Genomic DNA, 18,107 nt, shown 5'->3' on the forward strand with positions numbered 1-18,107 from the left:
AGTGTAGCCGACCAGCTCTCCTTCCCCTGCTGGCATGAAGGAGAAGCTTGCTATGTCCCCCACAGGTGCCAGTGGTTCACAATTATAACCCTCACTGCTCAGGAGGCTGAGATTCATAGCAGCCTGAGCAGAAAAAAAATCTGTGAGACTTCTTTTTTTTTGGGGGGGGGGTGTTCAGTTGTAGGGCTTAAACTCAGGGCCTGGGCACTGTCCCTGAGTGATTTTGCTCAAGACTAGCACTCAACCACAGCTCCACCTCCAGTCTTCTGATGGTTCGTTGGAGATGAAGAGTCTCGTGGCTTTTCCTGCTCAGGCTAGCTTTGAGCCACGATCCTCAGATTTCAGCCTCTTGAGTAGCTAGGATTATAGGAGTGAGCCACCAGTGTCTCGCTCTGGGAGACTCTTATCTTCAGTTAAGCACCACAATACCAGAGGTAGAGTTGTGGCTCAAGTCCCAGCTTTGAGTGGAAAGAGCTCAGCGACAGGTCCCGAGTTGAAGACCCAGCTCAGGCAGACACATACTCAAAAAATTCCATGGACATTGGAATGGACCTTTGTACCCTGAAATACCCTGTATAGGGGCCACGTATACAAAGCAGGCATTCCCTAAGTGCTTCAAAAAGTTTAGAGCAGTGATCTCAGGTAAGAGAAGCAGCCTGTGCTCCTAGACAGTGAAAAGTGTTCAGCAGAAGTTGGACTCTGTGGAAGCCTGGGTGAAGGAGTCAGGGAAGGTGGCGGGTGGCCTCTGCCCCAGAGCCGGCAGAGACACGCTGTGTTCACTCCCCTGCAAAATGGCAAACCCCGCCCCCCTCCTCCCTGGGCTCCAAACGCAAGGCCGGATCCTGGCATCGCCCAGAGCATTCGCGGGAATGTTTTCATCTCGGAGCATTTTGTATTTCTCAGCTCTTGGAAACGCCCACAGATGTGATCAGAGCGGTGGCCCCGTTTGCGCCAACTCCCGTTCGCCTCTTTGCCTCTCGGCTTCCCGTGCTAGCTTGGCACCTGCAGACAGTTTTTGGGCCTCCATCCGTGCTGCTGAGCTGGCTCTGACTCTGGGACTCCCCCCAGCTGTACAGCAATGAGCACTGAGCACCCACTGTGTACACGTGTCATGCTGGGTGCCACAAACCCAGGTCTGATCCAGAGCTCAGGGCCAGGCAAGGCGGAGCTGTCACCTTGCTGGGGACCTCTGGGGAGCTTGTGACATCACAGCCTTCGCAGGGCTCAGGAAGGCTCCTCTGAGAAAGTGTCCACATCAAGACCAGAGAGTGAGTGGAAAATATTCCAGAGAAGGTAGGTGGGGGTAAACAAGGCATTCTAGGCTAAGTGTGTTGGCTTGTTCTATGTGCCAAACAGTCCCAGAATTCATAGTTTAAAACAACAAATTGCATGCTGTCGATCAAAACTTTTGGACTAGCAGCCAGAGATTTTGCTGACCTGGATCAAGGTCAGATAGTCTCTGTGGGGCTCACTCAAGCATCCGTGGTCAACTGGAGGGTGCGAGGGACTGGCTGGTGAGCTGCATGTTGGCTGGGTGATGGGCCGTGGGCCTCTTGGTGTCCAACAGACAATCCAGGTCAACGGCACCAGCATCACTGCCCTTCTACTGTAATTCCATTGACCAGAGCAAGGCCAAGGTTAGCTCAGACCTAAGGACTGGGTGTGAGCTTCAAAGTCACCTTGCAGAGAGGTGAGGGTGTGAGCAGGTGTGAATACATGGGACAGTTTTCCAAGTATTTTCACACATGCAGAGGAAGCACAAAGGGCATGGTCCAGAGAGCTGCCCAGAGTCCTTTCCAATAGCCACACTGTGGTCTGGCTGTGAGTCTGGTGCTAGAGAGGGAACACCAAGTGCATGCTCTGCCCCTGAGCTGCACACAGCTGGTAGCTTCGTGGCGTATGGAGTTTAAAGGTGACCAGCCACTTATAAGCCTCAATGGAGACTTCAAACTTTCCCCCAGGGGCAGAAAGGAGTCATGAAAATGTTGGGGGAAGGAAGTCTGATGTAGCTTTAAAATGCTTTAAGGATCACAGCCAGGAAAGTGCCGGCAACTAAAGACAGTGTGCAAAGAGAAAAGGTAAGATTGCTTTAAATGTAGCTCTTTCAAATCCTATACCTTCTTCAAAAATAATAGGAGTTGATATTTCAGATCATCATCTATGTCTCCACACACACACATACAGAGTTTAGTCTGTCTTTTTAGAAATGGGAATATAATCTAGTTATGGCCTGCCTCGTTGATTTTCACAGCTATATACTATTCCACTGTAAAATAAGCCACAGCTGATTTATCCTCTCTATTGGATGGGCTTTTAGGTGGCTCTGAATTTCCATTACCAGTGTAAATTTCTCTTGGTTTCTCCCCAGAGATGAATGGGTGAGCTCTCCAATGAGTCTATCTTTAGTTAAATTTGACATGGCTGAATTGCATCCAAAAGCAGCCGCCAATTTGCCATCCACTTCTACACGTCTTTGTCAGGGATATTGATAGGTACCTTAAATAATTGTCAGGCTGCCAGATGAGAGACGCAGCTTTGGCCTTATTTGAACCTGCCTGGTCATTTCATTTGTTTTTTGGAGACGAAGGGATGTGGCTATGTTTCCCAAGCTGGTTTATAACTTGAAACCTTACAGCCTCAGTCTCTCATGAGCCGGGATCACAGGATTGCATCTGCAGGCCTGCCCACAGCGTTCCTTGAAAACAACAGTGGTGTATTTTACAGCTAGGGAATCCTGTAACCGGAGTCCACATCATTCATGTGAAGTTGCTTCTACTTCCTTTGTCCTGTCCCAAACGTGCGTCAGCGACTTCAGGAGGGGAGGTGGCTCCAGGCTGGGCTGGTGGCAGGGCAGGACCTGGCTCTTGCATGTTGGCCAACATTCCAGTGATTGCAAATCTGATGAGAAGATGATATTTTATCCTGTCTCAATGTCAATTTTCTGGAATGATTTAACCGGTGGTTAAATCTTTCCCTGTCCTCTTTCTGGGGACCAGTCTATCCATTTCCCCAGCGGGCATTGTCCTTACTCATTAAGCCTATTGCTGAGAGGTTCAATTTCAACATTGCCCTTTTAGTCCTTAGTGCTTAAAAATAAATAAGAAATAAAAAGACAAAGGAGAGGCCATGGACTCTGCGTTTGCTCCAGCAAGGCCCCATTTCTGGGCCCCCAACTATTGCTTTAGGAGGAACCGAGGCCAGCAGTAGCCAAGGAACAGGGACAGAAGCTGGGCCTGGTGGGTTTGGAGGGTCACCCGGGTCCCAGCGTCCACCGTCAGCCTCTTGAGCTGAATGAAGCGTGTGGAGGGACCAGTGTCCATCCGCGGCCCTCTCCTTCGGCGCCGGGGCGGCGACCCGATTGGAAGAGGAGCAAGGCCAGGCTGGTGCAGAGCTGGTGCAGAGCTGGGGCAGAGCTGGGGCTTCCGCGGCCGTGGGGGCGAGGGGGCGTGGCCAAGGCCTGGGGCGTGGCCAAGGCCGGGGGCGTGGCCTCGTGCGCCTGCAGCCAGGCCCAATCAGCAGCCAGCGCTCTGCGGCCGTGGACACTGATTGGACGGTGGGCCGCCGCTGAAGCTATATAAGGAGAGCTTGCGCCCCAAAGCCACATGCCTGGAGGACGAAGGCCTGCAGCTGCCCGGCCCATGGCTCCCGGAAGTTTCTCCAGCCTCACCTCCTCCACGGACACAGCCAAGTCCTCAGAATCCTTCGGGTCTGCACAACCAGGTGAACCAGCGGCCTCCCTCAACCTTGCGACCTCCGTGAGCGCGGGGCCCTCTCGCCACCCCTATCCTGGACCCAGTGTCCACCCCATGCTGTCCTGTTTAACTGCCGTGTGGTGGGTCAGCTCCATGCCGTCACCCCGGCCAGACAGGGCCCGGCTGAGCTGCCTGGCGCAGGGCAAAAAGGCAGTGGCACCTCCCAGCTGGAGATCATGCGCGTCCTGCAGGGGCCGGGCCCAGCTGCCAGGCATCTAGCAGGTGGGGTCGGGGTGAGAGGCGGTGGGGAGCCTCTGGTGCAGGGCGGGTGTCCCAGCCCAGGGTGGGGATAGCTGTGAGGGTCCCCGAGGCAAGCAGGCCCAGCCCAGGCCCTTGGGAGACCCGGGTCTTCCAGGGGGCAGTGTCTCTCACAGGCCATCTGGTAACAGGCCTGCTTGGTAATGGCGGCAGCTCAGGAGGGGACCCAGAGAAACCTGTTGCACTGAGAAGCCCTGGAAGACTGCGGGGAAGAGGAGCCTGGCTGGGGTGGTCTGCAGGGGCTGGGCAGGGGATGGGGGGTCCAGGTGCAGGCAGTTTAGTGGCTGGCTTACTTTTGATGGTTGAGTGGGAGCTGCTCGAGTGCCAGGATGAGGGCCTCTGGGCTGGAAGGAGCAGCCTGGGCAGAGGCACAGAGGCACATTCGTAAGTCGGGCATTGCAGGAGCTGCGGACCCCTTCCCCAGTTGAACTGGAGTGTGGGGGAGGGGCCAGCTAGGCAGAACTCCCCAGGTCACAAGGTTCAGGTGGCTCCACTCTCCTGAGGACAAGGGAGGGGCCATGGAGCTCTCCAAGTGAGGAGATGGGAGATGTGGGTGGTGAGGAGAATGGGCTGGGGGTGAGGGAGGTGGGGCTGGAGAGGTCCAGCTGATGGGACAGGGGGTGGCAGGCAGAGATGGCCTCCTGTGTGCCCAGGTGGACAGATGGAGAAGGGGAGGTGGAGGTGGGTTTGTGGGTAGGAGTTCTGGGGACACATTGTGGTGGCTCTGGTGTTGTGGTTTTGGGGAACAGGGGGAATGGATGTCTGACTGAAGGTAGGAAGACCCCGGGAGGCCCCGGGCCCCCAGCAGTTGACTCAGTTTCACTAAGCTCTTTGGTGCTTCACTAGAGAGGAGTTCTGCCCAAGCTGGCTTCAAACTGTGATCCTCCAACCTCAGCTTTTGAGTGATTTGAACCACGGGGACCCAGCTGGGCTTTTTGTTTGTGTTTGCTGGGTGTGATGGCACATGCCTGTAATCTTAGCACTTTCTGCTGAAGCAGAAAGATCAGGGGTTAATAAGACCAGCTTAGATACACAGGGAAACCTTGTCTCAAAAATCCCCAGTGGCCTGTCATCCTAGCTACTCGGGAGGCTGAGATCTCAGGATCAAGGTTCAAAGCCAGACTGAGCACAAAAGGACCTGAGAGTCTTATCTCCAATTAACCTCTAGAAAACGGGAATTGGGGCTTGGCTCTAGGGTAGGTCAGTAGCCTTGAACTGAAGAGCTCAGGGACAGCGCCCAGGCCAAGTTCAAGCCCCATGACCCACCAAAAAAAAAAAAAAAATCCCTAAGGAGGCCTGGAGATACCAAGTGATAAGAGCACCTGCTTAGCAAGCTTGGGGCTTTGAGTTCAATACCCAGTACCATCCAAAACAAAAGGAAATCTGAAAATAAAATTAGACATATTGTAGCCATTTGAGTCCTTTTTGAGATTTATTTATTTTTGTCTTGAAGTTTTCTGGACCGACTGTAGACAATTGCAGTCATCACATTCAGATGGAGTGCCCTGTTTAAACTCCACACCTGGGACTGACGGCTTCTCCTGGCTTGATCCAATTCCCATTCACATCTTAAAGTAACTGCCTGTCGACAGCTCTAATACCGTGCAGTTTACCCACAGAATGTGCAAGCGACTTTGATACGTACCTAGTGTGTCTGTTTTGGGAAGATTTCTAGCACACCCCGGAAGATGGAGGTTGTAGCTCTGTGGTGGAGTGCTGTACTGAGTAGCTCCTCCTCTCCTGGTCCTAACACGCCCATCCCCCCTCAAGCAACTGCCTCCATGGATTTGCCCCTTGTGGACACTTTCTAGAGACAGAATCACATGGCATTTAGCTTTAGGACTGGCTCCATTTTCTTGGCATGTGAGGGCCCCTACCTGCCCTGAGGGCATGTGTCAGAACCTCATTCCTTTTAATTTTATTTTTGTGGGTTGTGGGGCTGGAACTCAGGGTCTAGGTGCTGTCCCTGAGTCTTTGTGCTCAAAGCTAGTGCTTGAACCACAGCACCACTTCTGGTTTTTGAGTGGTTAATTGGAGATAAGAGTCTCAAGGGGACTTTTATGCTCAAGCTGGCTTCAAACTGTGATCTTCAGATCTCCGCCTCAGGAACCACTGGTGCCTACTGGCAGCACAGATTTTCATGTGCTTATGTTTTTATTTCTCTGAGCATATGCATATATATGTATATACACACATACTGAGTATGTATTTATGTATAATATATAATATAGGAGAGGAAGTTTGAGTCTTTGTTTTTATTGTGAGACCAGACATGAAGGTAAGTCAGCTCTTGGCCTCTTAGTTTATCTGCAGGGATTCTGCCGAGCAGATACCAGGATTAGCATCTGTGAAGTAGCCTAATATTGATTTCCAACAGATAAGGGCCTTCAGAAAAGCGATCGGAGGGCTGGAGCCGCAGCTCTCGGCTCAGATGCATACGACCTTGGGTTTTGTTCCCAGAATGGGAGGAATGCCACTGGCACACCTGCACATCCCATCCTCCTGGCATTCAGTATTTCCTCTGAACTACCATGTTTGTCTGGATCCTCCCTGTTTCCTCCTAGTTGCCTGAATCCTGCCCTGACTCTTGAACCCACCATGCTGTTGTCCCCTCTCCGTCCTGGTGGCCGTGCTCCCTGGAGGACGCACAGGGCCTGGCGTCACACAGTGCTTTCTGAGTCCTGGCTCGTGGGTGTTGAATGTGGCGGTGGCCCCATCTAGGTTTGCTTTCTTCACAGACTCAAGAGGCCCCCAGGGGTGGTGGCCTGTGGCAGGCTCCCTGGCCCTCGGTGACATCCTGCGGTCTCTCCCGCAGGCCTGAGCTGCAGCAGGGTGCCCATGGCTCGCCGCAACCCCCCGATGCTGCGCATGGTTCTGGAGGCACTGAAGGCCGGGGAGCAGCGGCGGGGCACGTCGGTCGTGGCCATCAAGACCTACATCCTGTACAAGTACCCCACGGTGGACATAGCCCGCCTCAAGTACCTGCTGAAGCAGGCCCTGGATACGGGCCTGCGCCGGGGCCTCCTCACCAGGCCTGCCAACTCCAAGGCCAAGGGGGCCACCGGCTCCTTTAAAGTAAGTGGGGGGAGGCATCTGTGGGGGCGGGGCTTGGCCCCAGGATTTGGAGTAGGACCAGCTTGCTTTGCTCCTGGCCTGGGCACGTGCTTCTGCCAGCCTGGCTGGCTGGCCATCCTGCATCTGTCGTTCTGTCTGTCCAGCTCTTTCTCTGGAAGGACAGTAAGTACATGGCCCTGTCTGGGCTCTCCCCTTTCCTGGTCACCCTGTTACTTCTGTCATGGTGGTGTTGTCAAGATGCCAGGACTGTGTTTGCTGCTTGGCTTCTGGAAACCCTTAGCGCTGAGATCTGCTCCAACGGCTCAGTACCAGACCTGACCACAGGGCTCCCCGCACACCACACCCTTCCCGCCCCTTCCCAAGAATGGACTCTGAGCCTGGCCTGACCAGGCAAGGGTTGCAGACTGGGGACAGAACTGAAGTCCAGCATCAAGCCTGCTAGGTCCAGCTCATGGTGGGAGCGGCCGTCCGGTGGCTGCTGAGGGAGGTGGGGCCCAGCGTGCCCACCGCAGGGAATCCCCCCTCCACGGCGCCTGGGCTCCAGGGGGCTGCAATGATGACAGACAGGGAGAGGGGGAATATGGGTGTCGTTTCTGGTCTTGGGGTGATGCATACTCAGAGGACAAGGACTTCCTAGCTCTTGCCAGGAGCCCCTGTGTCTCCAGCATCCCCTCTGCCCCTCCCCGTGACACCTCTCTAAAGATGGAGAGCAGAGGCTAAGCCTCCCAGCTGCCTGAGTCTGCTCTCTGCAGGGGTGGGGGGAGGGAGGGAGGGAGGGGTGCAGGAGGTGGGGTGGACAAACACAGGGATGGGAACCTGACTGTGAGGTGCTCAGGGAAGACCCTGAAGCTGGTACCCCGGCCCAGTCCAACTGTTCAGACTGGTTTGGAACCGGCCCCCGGAACCCAGGGAGCGGGGGTAAGAGAGCAGGAGACAACGAGCCGCCCCCCCCCCTCCCCTGTCCCTTCTTCAGCTGGTCCTCAAGCGCAAGAAGAGGAGCCAGCCCAGGAAGACCCCGGCCCCGGTGGCCCCCAAGAAGGCCCAGGAGCCACAGCGGCGCCCTGACAAGGCAGGCCAGGGAGCCAAGGTGGTCGGAAGAGAAGGAGCAGCCAGACCCGGGGTGGCCAGGGAGAAGGCCCCCAAGAAAGGCAGTGAGATCGTGGTCAGTGGAGCAAAACCGGGAGAGGCCAGGAAAGTCCCCCCGAAACCAGCCAAGGCTATTGGGGCCCCTCCCAGTGTCAACGGGCTCAGGGGAAAGTTGAAGGCCCCAGGCAGTGGGAGCAGCCAAGGTGTGTGAATGGGGCCACGGGTGGCGCAGCCAAGGGTGGGATGCAGCTCCCTGGGTCATGGGTGTGGAACGAGGGCCTGGGGTCTGGGCAGGGTGGCTCTGGAGCCTTCTGGCCCCTCCCGACACCCGCATCTTCCAGGAGCCTCGGAGGCCCACAGGAAGATCAAGGCTGATGGTCGACTCGTGAAGCCTCCAGCCAGCAAGGTGGGTGTCCGGGCCCTGCCAGGACTCCCTCTTCTTGAGCTTGGGGGCCTGCCATGGTTCCTCTGACAGCCCACCCCACTCCTCAGACAAGGGAAGCCAGGCTGGGAGGGAGGAGGCTGTCCAGAGTTGGCCTGAGCTGTGTGCCAGCCCCGCCTCCTTGTCCCTGCCTGGCTTTCTCTCCTAGGCCCAGAGCGGCACTGCTTCTTCCACCAAAAGGAAGATGACAGCCAGGGCATCTACTGGAGCAGCTGCCCCCAGGGATAGGGAGGGGAGCAAGAGCAAGGTAGCAGGGCCCCCCAAGGGGAGTGGGCCGAAGGCACGGCTCCTGCACATGGCCAAGAAGACACAGGCCTCCAGCGGCCCAAGAAAGCCAGACCTGCTCACCAAAGCCTCACCACCCAAGGCATCCAGCAAGAAGGCGGAGGCCAGGACCTAGGGCCAGGCTGGCAAGAGGCGATGTTCTTTTTGACTTTTGTTTTAATCCCCTAATAAGCCATCAGTCTATTTAATTGTAACTTATTTATCAATAAAGAGTACCATTTGTTTTCTCACATGAGGTTCAAGGACTGGGCCATCTAAAGGTGTGCGCATGACTCACTGAGCACCTGTTTACCTGGCCTGTGCAGGGGGTCAGGCGGGAACCCCATTCCCCGTGGAGAAGATGGGTGCAGCACGAGTGGACAGTGGCCCCAGGGAGCTGGGGAGGGGCTGGACCCACCCAGGCTGTGGAAGGGAAGGACTGGAGCTGAGCAGAGTCAGCAGCTGCCTTTTTTTTTTTTTTTTCCAGTCCTGGGCTTGAGCTCAGGGCCTGAGCACTGTCCTTGGACTTTCTCAAGGCTAGAGCTCTACCACTTGAGCCTCAGCACCACTTCCAGCTTTTTTCTATGTATGTGGTACGGAGGAATCAAACCTGGGTCTTCATGCATGCTAGGCAAGCACTTTAACCACCTGGCCAAACTCCTGGCCCCCAGCAGCTGCTTTCTAAGCTGGACTTCCTGCTAGGCACTGCGGCAGCCAGCAACTCTGGTCAGGATGAGATGGAGTCTGGGCTCTGCAGAGAAAGCAAGGGAGAGTTAAGAGTTTCGACAACCTAGAGCAGGCCTCTGAGCAGTGACCTGTATGTGTGTGTGGGGGGGGGGGGGACAAAGGCCTGAGGTGGGACATGCTTGTCAGGACTCCAGGAGACACAGGAGACATGAGTGGCTACTGCCAACAAGAGGAAAGCCCTGAGAGAAGAGGTCTGACTGGCTTAAAATGACCTGGAATGTACTTCCCATGAGTCTGCAGCCCATGCCACCCCGGTCCCCAATCCAGGCTCTGCCACTCTGCAGCTAGAACACAGTGTCAGTGTCCTCAGACAATGTTTTAAAGCAGTAGCTAGTGTGTGTGCGTGTTCTATTTTTTTTGCCAGTCTTGGAGCTTGAACTCTGGATCTAGGCACTGTCCCTGAGCTCCTTTTGCTCATGGCTAGCATCCTACCACTCGAGCCACACTTGCAGCTTTTTCTGTGATCATTTGGAGATAAGAATGACAGAATTTCCTGCCCAGGCTGCCATGGAACCGCCCTCTTTATCTCCCAGGCTGCTGAGTAGCTAGAGTTACAGGTATGAGCTACCGGCACCCACTTTTTGTGTCTTTGATTCGCAGTCTTGGAACTCAGCTGCAGGCTGTGGGGAGCCAGTGTGCACCTCAACTGTGCCCCAGCCATGCCAGCCTGTCACGGGGGTGCACAGCAGGTGGGGGATGTGTAGGAGAATGGTTCCAGGGGACAGGACAGCTTGGGTGGCCAGCAAGGGGCTCCAGCTATGGCCGGGATGGGGAAAGGGAGTTGTGGAGGAAGGGACTACACAGGGTGGGTTCTGGGGTGACCACGGAGGTGGAGCATATGGAGAAAGGAGTCTTCAGAGCATTTGCTGAGGAAAGGGACTCCAAACTGGCCGGGGGACTGCAAGATGCCAGCAGGAGGAAGAATGGGCAGTAGGGGAAACTGAGGCTGCCCGGCATCAGATCTAGCTTCCTGAAGCTGCCGGACCCCTCCCTGCCTTCCCCCAGACCGCCCCCCCTGCCCCGACCAGGGCTTGTTTGCCAGCAATCTCCAAGGGGCATGGGGAGCAGGTGGCAGCTGGCACTTCCTGGCTTCCCTCGAGTGGGCACTTGGGCCTCCACTCCATTGTACCTTGGCCTGGGGCTGAGGCGGCTCACAGGGCGGGGCCTCCTGGAGCTGCCCAGCTGGGGAGGAAAGTGGAAAGTTCCAGCATCCTTGTGGGCCCATGGGCAAGCCCCTCCCCCGCCTGCCACAGCATCCTCCCCCCTCTTTTTGGACACTCACTTCAGATGACTCTACGGGGTCCACACCTCCTGGAAGTCCTCCCTCACCCCCCGGGAGTCCTCCTGCACCCCCTGGGAGCCCTCCCTCACCCCCAGGCTGTGGGGAGGAAGGCTTCTAAACTTCAAGGAGGAGCTGCATGCTGATCAGGCGGTGAGCCAGGCTGCGGAATATTTAATGACAAAAAGATGTTATCGACATATTGTCGCATGAGGGAGAAGTGGGGGTGTGAGGTGGTGTGTGTACCCCACTCCCGACTGTTGCTCCCGTCCCCGCCCCCATAAGCGCATGCCTGCTCAGGGCCAGGCCGCCACAGTGCTCGGGCAGGGCAGGGGCAGCGTTGATTTTCCTCATGCTTTTTTTGTTGTTGTTTTGTTTTTGGTTTCTTATGTTCCTGGGAAACGGGTATCCATTCTGGAATCACACTTCCCCCTCCAAGACCCTGTCAAATATGCCGATAACTGAAATTAGAAAACCTGCCTAATAAGAATCAGTGCTCAGAATAGAACATTTGGAAGATAACGACCATCCGTCTACCCTGGAGCTATTTTTGAAGTGAAGGAGTGTTGACTTTTTTTCTTATTCTAGAACTGCTATCCGTAGGGTTTTGTTTCCTGCTTGGACTTGTGGTTTGAGGTCTCGTGGATGGTGTGGAGGGAGAGCAGGGGACCGTGGGGAGAGCCGCTGGCTCAGACTGGCCTGGTGGCCGGGGCAGGGGGAGGAGGGTGTTGGGAGTGGGTAATTGTGGACTCCTGTCAGATGGCCTGTGTAGGGGACCCGTGGACTGCGGACCGAGTGGTCAACTCTGACCTGGGGGCCTCTCTGGGGACAGGCCTGGAGGAAGCGTGGGACAGGCTGTGTGACCTCGGGGCCTTTCTCAGTCTTGCTGAGATAGGAGCTTGTCGTAGATAAGCAGATGCTTAGCTTGCTTGCAAAAGGCTCCGGGTTCTAGTTCCACACCACATAAAGGAAGGGCCTGATGCCACAGCAGACTGAACCCTGGAGTGCTGGGGTCCTGGGAACCCGTGGGGGGCAGCTGTGGCCAGACCCCTCAAGTACACAGCCACAATCTCTCATGCACCCTGGCAGACGACAGCAGTCCTTTGGGAGCTGGCGGGCAGATTTCCCAAGACCCAGAACTGATGGAGGCACGTCTGGAGGCCAGCCTTCTCCTATAGACTGGGTGACGACATGGCGCCCTCTCCCACCCACCACCGCAGGACAGAGGCTGGAGCCCACAACAGGTTTTCCTGGCAGGCTTTTATTATAAAGAAGGTTTCAGAGAGTGCCAGCCCTCCCGTCAGCTCCACTGGGGCCTGGCAGACCCGCCAGTGTTTTCTAGGTTTGCCATCATGGAGCCGTCCTTTCCAGTGTTGCCTCCGGGGCCTCTGCACAGCGGCAGCGATTCACAGTTGGCGCGTGTTAAGTTTTTTGTTTTTTTAATATATAAAAGCTTTTTTTTTAAAAAAAAAAAAACAAAACTCCCCAAAAAAGTGGTGCTATCTTTAGAACACTTGCAGAAAGGCCAAGCGGACTGGGTTCAGCCATGGTCCAGTCCTGCACTGCCCACTCTGCCGCACACAAGTCCATCCCTGCTTGGCCAGGCTCCCTGCGTGGGGAACGCAGGGCGTTTTGGTGGATGGAGGCCCCACCAGGTTGGGTGAGGTAGTGACTGGACCGTGCCCTCTTCTCCCTGGGCGGGACCTGGCTGCAGGCAGGGCAGTGTGGAGCCAGTGGGGAGGGGAAGGGCCACCTTGCAGGGTTTAAGGTCCGAATCCCAGTGTCAGGCGGTGGACCTCGCCACGCCTCCTTCCCGCCCGAGCCCTGGCTCGGCTCCGAGGTCCTGCAGCCGAGGCGCGGTCGGGGTGGATGCAGGCCGGGCCTCCCCGCTCAGGCCTCGCTGTAGCACTCGTAAATGTTGTTCTCCATCAGCGCCACCACCTGCTCAAACTTGTGCTGCAGCTGCGTCCTGCGCGCCGTGGGGTTGGCCTCCAGGGCCGCCATGATCTGAGGGGCGGGAGGGGAGGGTCAGAGGGCAGGTGGGGGAGGCCGGTGGCCCTTGAGCACGACAACGCGGGGCGGGGCAGGCTCACCTGCGGACGATACCGCTTGGCGTATTTGTAGATCTCCGCCATGGCCACGTTGGTGTTGAACTCATTCTGGTATTTCTACAAGGCAGCAGGGCGGGGCGGGGGGGGGGCTGTCAACCACACAGTCCACGGGGCCCCTGGGCTCTCAGGAGGGGCCCCATGCCTCCCTGGGGCACTCTGGCCACCCTGCAGGGCAATGGAGAAGGTACCAGAACCCCCCCCCACCCTGCTCTGTCCTGTGCACCCCAGCGTCGGCCTCCCCTCCACGCGGCCCACCCTGGACTCCTCGGCCAGGTGGGCATTCATCTCCTGCTCGCTGAGGGGCGTCATGTCCTGGATCTGCTTGTAGTAGCGCTGCACGATCTTGCGGTACTCGGGGATCTCCTTGGCATACAGGAGCTTGTTGGTGGGCGAGTCCTGCACAGGGAGAGAGGCTGGCCGCTGCTCATTGGTGCCACACACGTGGCCTTCAACAAGCCCTGCAGGGCCCTGGGCACTGTCCTTGGGCTTTCTCAAGGCTAGCACTCTACCACTTGAACCACAGTGCCACTTCCGGCTTTTTCTGAGTATGTGGCGTTCGTGAATGCTAGGCAAGCCCTCTGCCACTAGGCCACACCCCCGGGGCGGCTTCTCAAAGGGGCACTGGGTGGGGGCCTTGTGCCTGCTCTCTGCCACAGGTAGCCTGTGTTTGGTCCTCTCGAGGTGCCGGGTCTTGGCAGGTGCCTGGGTCTTCCTGTCCACCCCACGAGGGTTTTGAGCGCTGCACTGGAGCAGCTGCCTCCTGGACCAGGCCCACCTCAGTGTCCCGAGGCCACAGCCCACCTTGCCCAGCTGTAGGTCAGAGATGGAGCAGGCGTCGATGAAGGCCTGGGCGATGACGGAGAGACAGGCGTCGATGTGGTCCGTCTTCTCGATGTCAAAGACGAACTGGGGGTTTTTCAAGATATTCACCCAGAAGCGGAGAGGGAGGCTGTGGGGCAGAGGTGACAGGGCCACGTGAGCCAGCAGAGGTGGGCAGGACACAAGCGTCCGGGGAGGTCAGTGCTAGCTCTGCCAGGGGACCCTATGTCTCCAAGCACCCTGGGCACACAGGGGCCATGGCTGAGGGCCCAGTTCCTGTTAGAGCCACACGCTTAAGCGGGCCCACTCGAGCCCCCTCTCCCTTCCCAGCTCTCCCCAGAGGCTCCAGCATTAGAAGCCCCCACCCCGCCACCTGCTGCCCGCGTCCACCCACAGCCCCTCCTTCCACCCTGCATGTAGCAGGAAGTCCAGAGCAGGGCAGCAGATGAGGGGTGGTGAGCCCTGTCCTCGGGAGGCCAGAGGAGGTGGGGAACAGTCCCAGACATGCAAGGGGGCTTCAGAGCAGAGAAGCTTCTGCCTTTGCTCAGACACTGCTCAGAGGCGGTGGTGTGTACGTGCAGGGGGGAAGAATGGGGGGGGAGGCTAAGCCAAGCTGTGGCTCATGATGGAGCTCTGAACTGGACATGGACTGCAGAGAGGGCAGGGCAGGGTTGACCCTGGCTCTGCCATCCCCAAGTGTCCACCAGAGCAGACCAAGGGGGAGCAAGGGTTTAAGATTTTACTGCAGGGGAAACTGAGGCGGAGAGTGGTTATGCAGCTCAGCCAGGGGAAGGCTGGGGAGGAGGAGGAGGGAAACATGGGCCAGGCCATGCCTCAGACCCACCACGCCCGGCGACGCCCCCTCTGCTCCCGTCCCTACCTGTTGGTTTTCCAGATGTGCAGTGTGTCTGGGTCCGAGATCCCCCTCCTCTCCGCCTGCTCCTCCAGGAAGTCGAAGAAGTACTTCACAGCCAGAGGGGGTTTGTCTTCCCGAATGCTCAGGATGGCCTTGAACAGGTCATCCAGAAACTTCTGCAGCGTGCCCTGTGGGGAACAGTGTCTGCTGGAGAAGGGAGCGGTAGCCTTTGCAGCGTCAGGGAAACCTCTGATGCTTGTGTGGAAAGCACTCAAAACAGGGCTCGGAGCTGGGGATCGCTGGGGATCGCTGGGGCCAGGCTGAGGGCTACAGGGCGCCAACTCTGGCCTTGAGCCACGTGGCCCCGGGAGCCGGGGCGGGGCCCACCTTGGTGGAGAGCAGACGTGTCAGGTAGATCTCCGGCAGAACCTTCTTGCGGTGGCTCTGTCGGTGGGACTTTTTGGGCTCCGCCAGCTCATCTGTGGGCAGCACCTTGGGAAGCCAGATAGGGGTCGGTGCGGTGCCATCCCCCGTCTCCCACAGTTTGTCCCGAGCTTGGAGCCCGGCTCTGCCCACACTTCTCAGCACACAGGCTGTGGCTCCGGCACCCGGCCTTTCCCAGGGCCTGAGAGCACTTTCCCGGAGGCCCGGGCGGCAGAGAGCCAAGGACACACCCCACGAGGGCCGCGTCCCCAGAGCCCAAGGCTGGGCACTCACCAAATGGAAATACTTTTCTGTGTCCAAGTCTTTCACTGCAAGAGGAAGAACACAATAAATAAACAAGAGGGGAGACAGGGGGAAGAAGAGGGCTGCAGAGAGAATGAGACAGAGGCTGAGACAAAGAGACGTGGCCACAGACTCAGGCAGAGACCAGAAAAACGGCAGAAGATACGGCTGGGCAGGACGAGGCCCCAAGTGGGGCCAAGGACGACACACTGTCCTCACCCAGCCTACCCACAAGCCCCTGCCAAGCTAGACCACAAGGGCTGCTGGGAGGCAGCCAAGACCCCACTCTCAACTTGGAGAAGGGACCCTGAGTCCCGTGGGGCTGCCTGCTGCACAGCTGGGCCTGGGATGAGGGCAGCTGGGGCAGGGCCAGGCCGGTCCCCGCAGCAGCCCAGCCCCTCCCCTCTGCCCGGCAGCTGCAGAGGCTTCTTGGAAGCGCGCCCCGCCCTCCTCCAGCTGCCCACAGGACTTGGTCAGGAGGGAGGCTCCCCATGGACGGAGGGTCCCCCAGCCTGGCTTCGCTATTATGTTGCTACCTCTGCCCAGCGTGGTGTCCTTCTTGTCCGTGAGGCTCATGGCCAGTGAGGCTCCTTCAGGGATCTGACAGAAGGGAGGGAGAGGCCAGGGTCAGGGGCTGGGGAGAGGGCGTGGGGCTGGGCGGGGCGGGCCCGGGACAGCACCTTGTAGTGGGCCAGTGTGTTCAGCTTCTTGCGCCCGTCCTCCACCACGGAGGTGTCGTCCAGGTCTCGCAGGATAAAGCTCTGTGTGCTGGAGGCGAACCACTCTAGGGGGAGGGCGGGCTGTCAGGAGGGGCGGGCCTCTCCACACAAGCCTCCCCTGTGGGGTCCACGGACGAGGGGTGTCATTGGTAAATCTCCGGGGGGAGCGTGCGCGGAGCCCCTCTACCCACTGGTCTTGGGGATAAATGAAAACCTGAGCACCCGGGGCCTGTGCCAGGATACGAGAGGCCTAGAGCATGAGGAACACTGCACCAAGGCTTCCCTACCTCCTTCCCCGAGGCCCTCCTCCAGGAAGCCCGCCCTGATTGCTGCCCACACGGCAGGACCTGCCTCCCAAGGCCTCCTTCCTACAGGGCCTTGTCTGACCCTCTCCGTGGCCCCACAAAGGGAGTGGGCCTGGAAGTGGCCATTCCTGCCCGCCCTGCCCACCGAGGTCCACGTCCTCTGCCCGAGGCCACTGGGAATAGGGCACGTTCTTGCAGAAGGCCTCCAGGATCTTCTCCTTCACCTGCGTCAGCGTGTCCGTGTCCATGGCGCGCACGCTCAGCGAGTCCATGCCGCAGCCCTGGAAGGACACGTTCAGGTTCTGCAGGAGAGAGGGCAGGCGGGAGTCAGCCAGGCCACTGCTGCAGGAGGCATGCTGACCGGGGGGGCTTGATGACCAGGCTGGGGGCTTGATCAAGACGGGGGTCAGGACTGCTGGAAGCAACACGCTCTGGCCACCTGGGGAATGGCCAGAGCCCAGGGACCCTGCCCCTCACAGGCCCCGCCCACCAGGGGCCCCGCCCACAGCCTGGCTTGCCCTTCATGACCCCTGCCACTCACAGGGAAGGGGCGGGCAGAGGCCCTGCCACTCACCCGGGGCTTGGCCTCTATGTTTTCCCGCAGCAGCCATTCCTCATTGAGTGTGTATCGGGCTTTGCCCGTGATGGCGTCGATGGAGCCTTTGTTGATCTGCTGCTTGATGGCGCACAGCAGCAGGAAGAAGGGCTCTCCCACCGTCTCCTGTGAGGACGGGCAGTCAGGCCGAGGCCTCACCCCCAGGCCTGAGGAACCTGCAGCCTGCCCACAGATTTCCACCCAGTGGGGTCTCCCAGGGGAGGGGAGGTGGAGCCACACACAGGAGAGGCTGCCAATGGCCCAGACCTCAGGCAATGCCGGCCTTGCACTCGGGTTCCTGCACCCCACCCATGGGTTCCACCAGCCACACTGGAGTTGCCCACCGCCGTGAACTACTTCCAGGTCACCGTGGCACCGCGAGTGACCCCGCTGGTCTATTTATGACAGGTAATGAGGTGAGCAGGAGGAGATATGAAGAAAGATCCCCAACACAATAGCATCAGGCAGATTTGGCAAAGACAGGAAGGCAGCCTGCCAGCCTCATCCCTGACCCAGTTTCCAGATCTGGCAGTGGAAGTCACTGACGTCCCTCATTCTAGAAGATGGGGCCAGGCTCAGACCAGACTGCCTGGCTGAGGCCACAGGAAGTGGCCAAGTCCAGTGGCTAGTGTGGTCCCTGATGAGAAAGAAGTGGACCCAGTCCCCCAGGGGCCTCCCCCCAGCTGTCACTCTCTCCCTGCATCCCCAGGCGGCCCGGGGACCCCACCTGTGCCTGAAGGATACCCAGACCAGAGAGGGCTGGCTTACCCTCCTGCCCTCACAGCTGACTGTAACAGAGCCCAGACGTAAAGCCAGGACGTTTTAGGCCCTGTTCTCTGTCCAGGCTTAGTCTTTCTCTATGATCACGAGTGGCCGTGTAGCCTCTGCCACCACAGGGCAGCTGACATGTAGAGAAGCGCATGGGCTGAGCCATGCTATGCCCTGGGGCAAACTCCACCATGGTACCTGACCACCTGACCCACCTCCAGGCTTCCTCAGCAACTTTGTGTGTGTTCTCACCTGCCTCCTTTGCCCAGGCTAGACCAGTGCCTAGCACCCCCTCCCCCACCACC

The 18,107-nt window shown here is 58.0% G+C and overlaps 2 protein-coding genes across 2 annotated transcripts in view; one reads left to right on the forward strand and one right to left on the reverse strand.

Moving 5' to 3' along the window:
* Positions 1–3,638: 3,638 nt before the first annotated feature.
* Positions 3,639–9,069, forward strand: H1-8 (H1.8 linker histone). Its single transcript, XM_090323850.1, has 5 exons — positions 3,639–3,720; positions 6,826–7,085; positions 8,059–8,374; positions 8,513–8,577; positions 8,762–9,069. Exons 1-5 carry the CDS (start codon positions 3,639–3,641, stop codon positions 9,011–9,013), a joined length of 975 nt encoding a protein of 324 aa, XP_090179976.1. The 3' UTR covers positions 9,014–9,069.
* A 3,079-nt stretch (positions 9,070–12,148) lies between these two features.
* Plxnd1 (plexin D1) overlaps positions 12,149–18,107 on the reverse strand; it is a 35,476-nt gene continuing 29,517 nt past the window's right edge. The window contains exons 26-36 of the mRNA XM_090323988.1: positions 17,014–17,160; positions 16,585–16,741; positions 16,096–16,199; positions 15,952–16,015; positions 15,407–15,441; positions 15,077–15,181; positions 14,714–14,877; positions 13,816–13,963; positions 13,270–13,410; positions 12,997–13,071; positions 12,149–12,910 (exon numbers count right to left, since the gene is read on the reverse strand). Coding sequence (XP_090180114.1) covers positions 12,794–12,910; positions 12,997–13,071; positions 13,270–13,410; positions 13,816–13,963; positions 14,714–14,877; positions 15,077–15,181; positions 15,407–15,441; positions 15,952–16,015; positions 16,096–16,199; positions 16,585–16,741; positions 17,014–17,160 — 1,257 coding nt within the window. The 3' untranslated portion in view covers positions 12,149–12,793. The remainder of the gene's footprint in view (positions 12,911–12,996; positions 13,072–13,269; positions 13,411–13,815; positions 13,964–14,713; positions 14,878–15,076; positions 15,182–15,406; positions 15,442–15,951; positions 16,016–16,095; positions 16,200–16,584; positions 16,742–17,013; positions 17,161–18,107) is intronic.

Source organism: Megascapheus bottae, chromosome 33, assembly GCF_031878675.1.
Source record: "Megascapheus bottae isolate mThoBot1 chromosome 33, mThoBot2.hap1, whole genome shotgun sequence".
Taxonomy (NCBI): Eukaryota; Metazoa; Chordata; class Mammalia; order Rodentia; family Geomyidae; genus Megascapheus; species Megascapheus bottae.

Bases quoted from the DNA above. Each gene is read 5' to 3' on its own strand.
- H1-8 (XM_090323850.1), top strand. From the start codon at position 3,639: ATGGCTCCCGGAAGTTTCTCCAGCCTCACCTCCTCCACGGACACAGCC. The intron at 3,721-6,825 runs GTGAACCAGCGG...TCTCTCCCGCAG, and splicing joins CTTCGGGTCTGCACAACCAG to GCCTGAGCTGCAGCAGGGTG. The intron at 8,375-8,512 runs GTGTGTGAATGG...CGCATCTTCCAG, and splicing joins AGGCAGTGGGAGCAGCCAAG to GAGCCTCGGAGGCCCACAGG.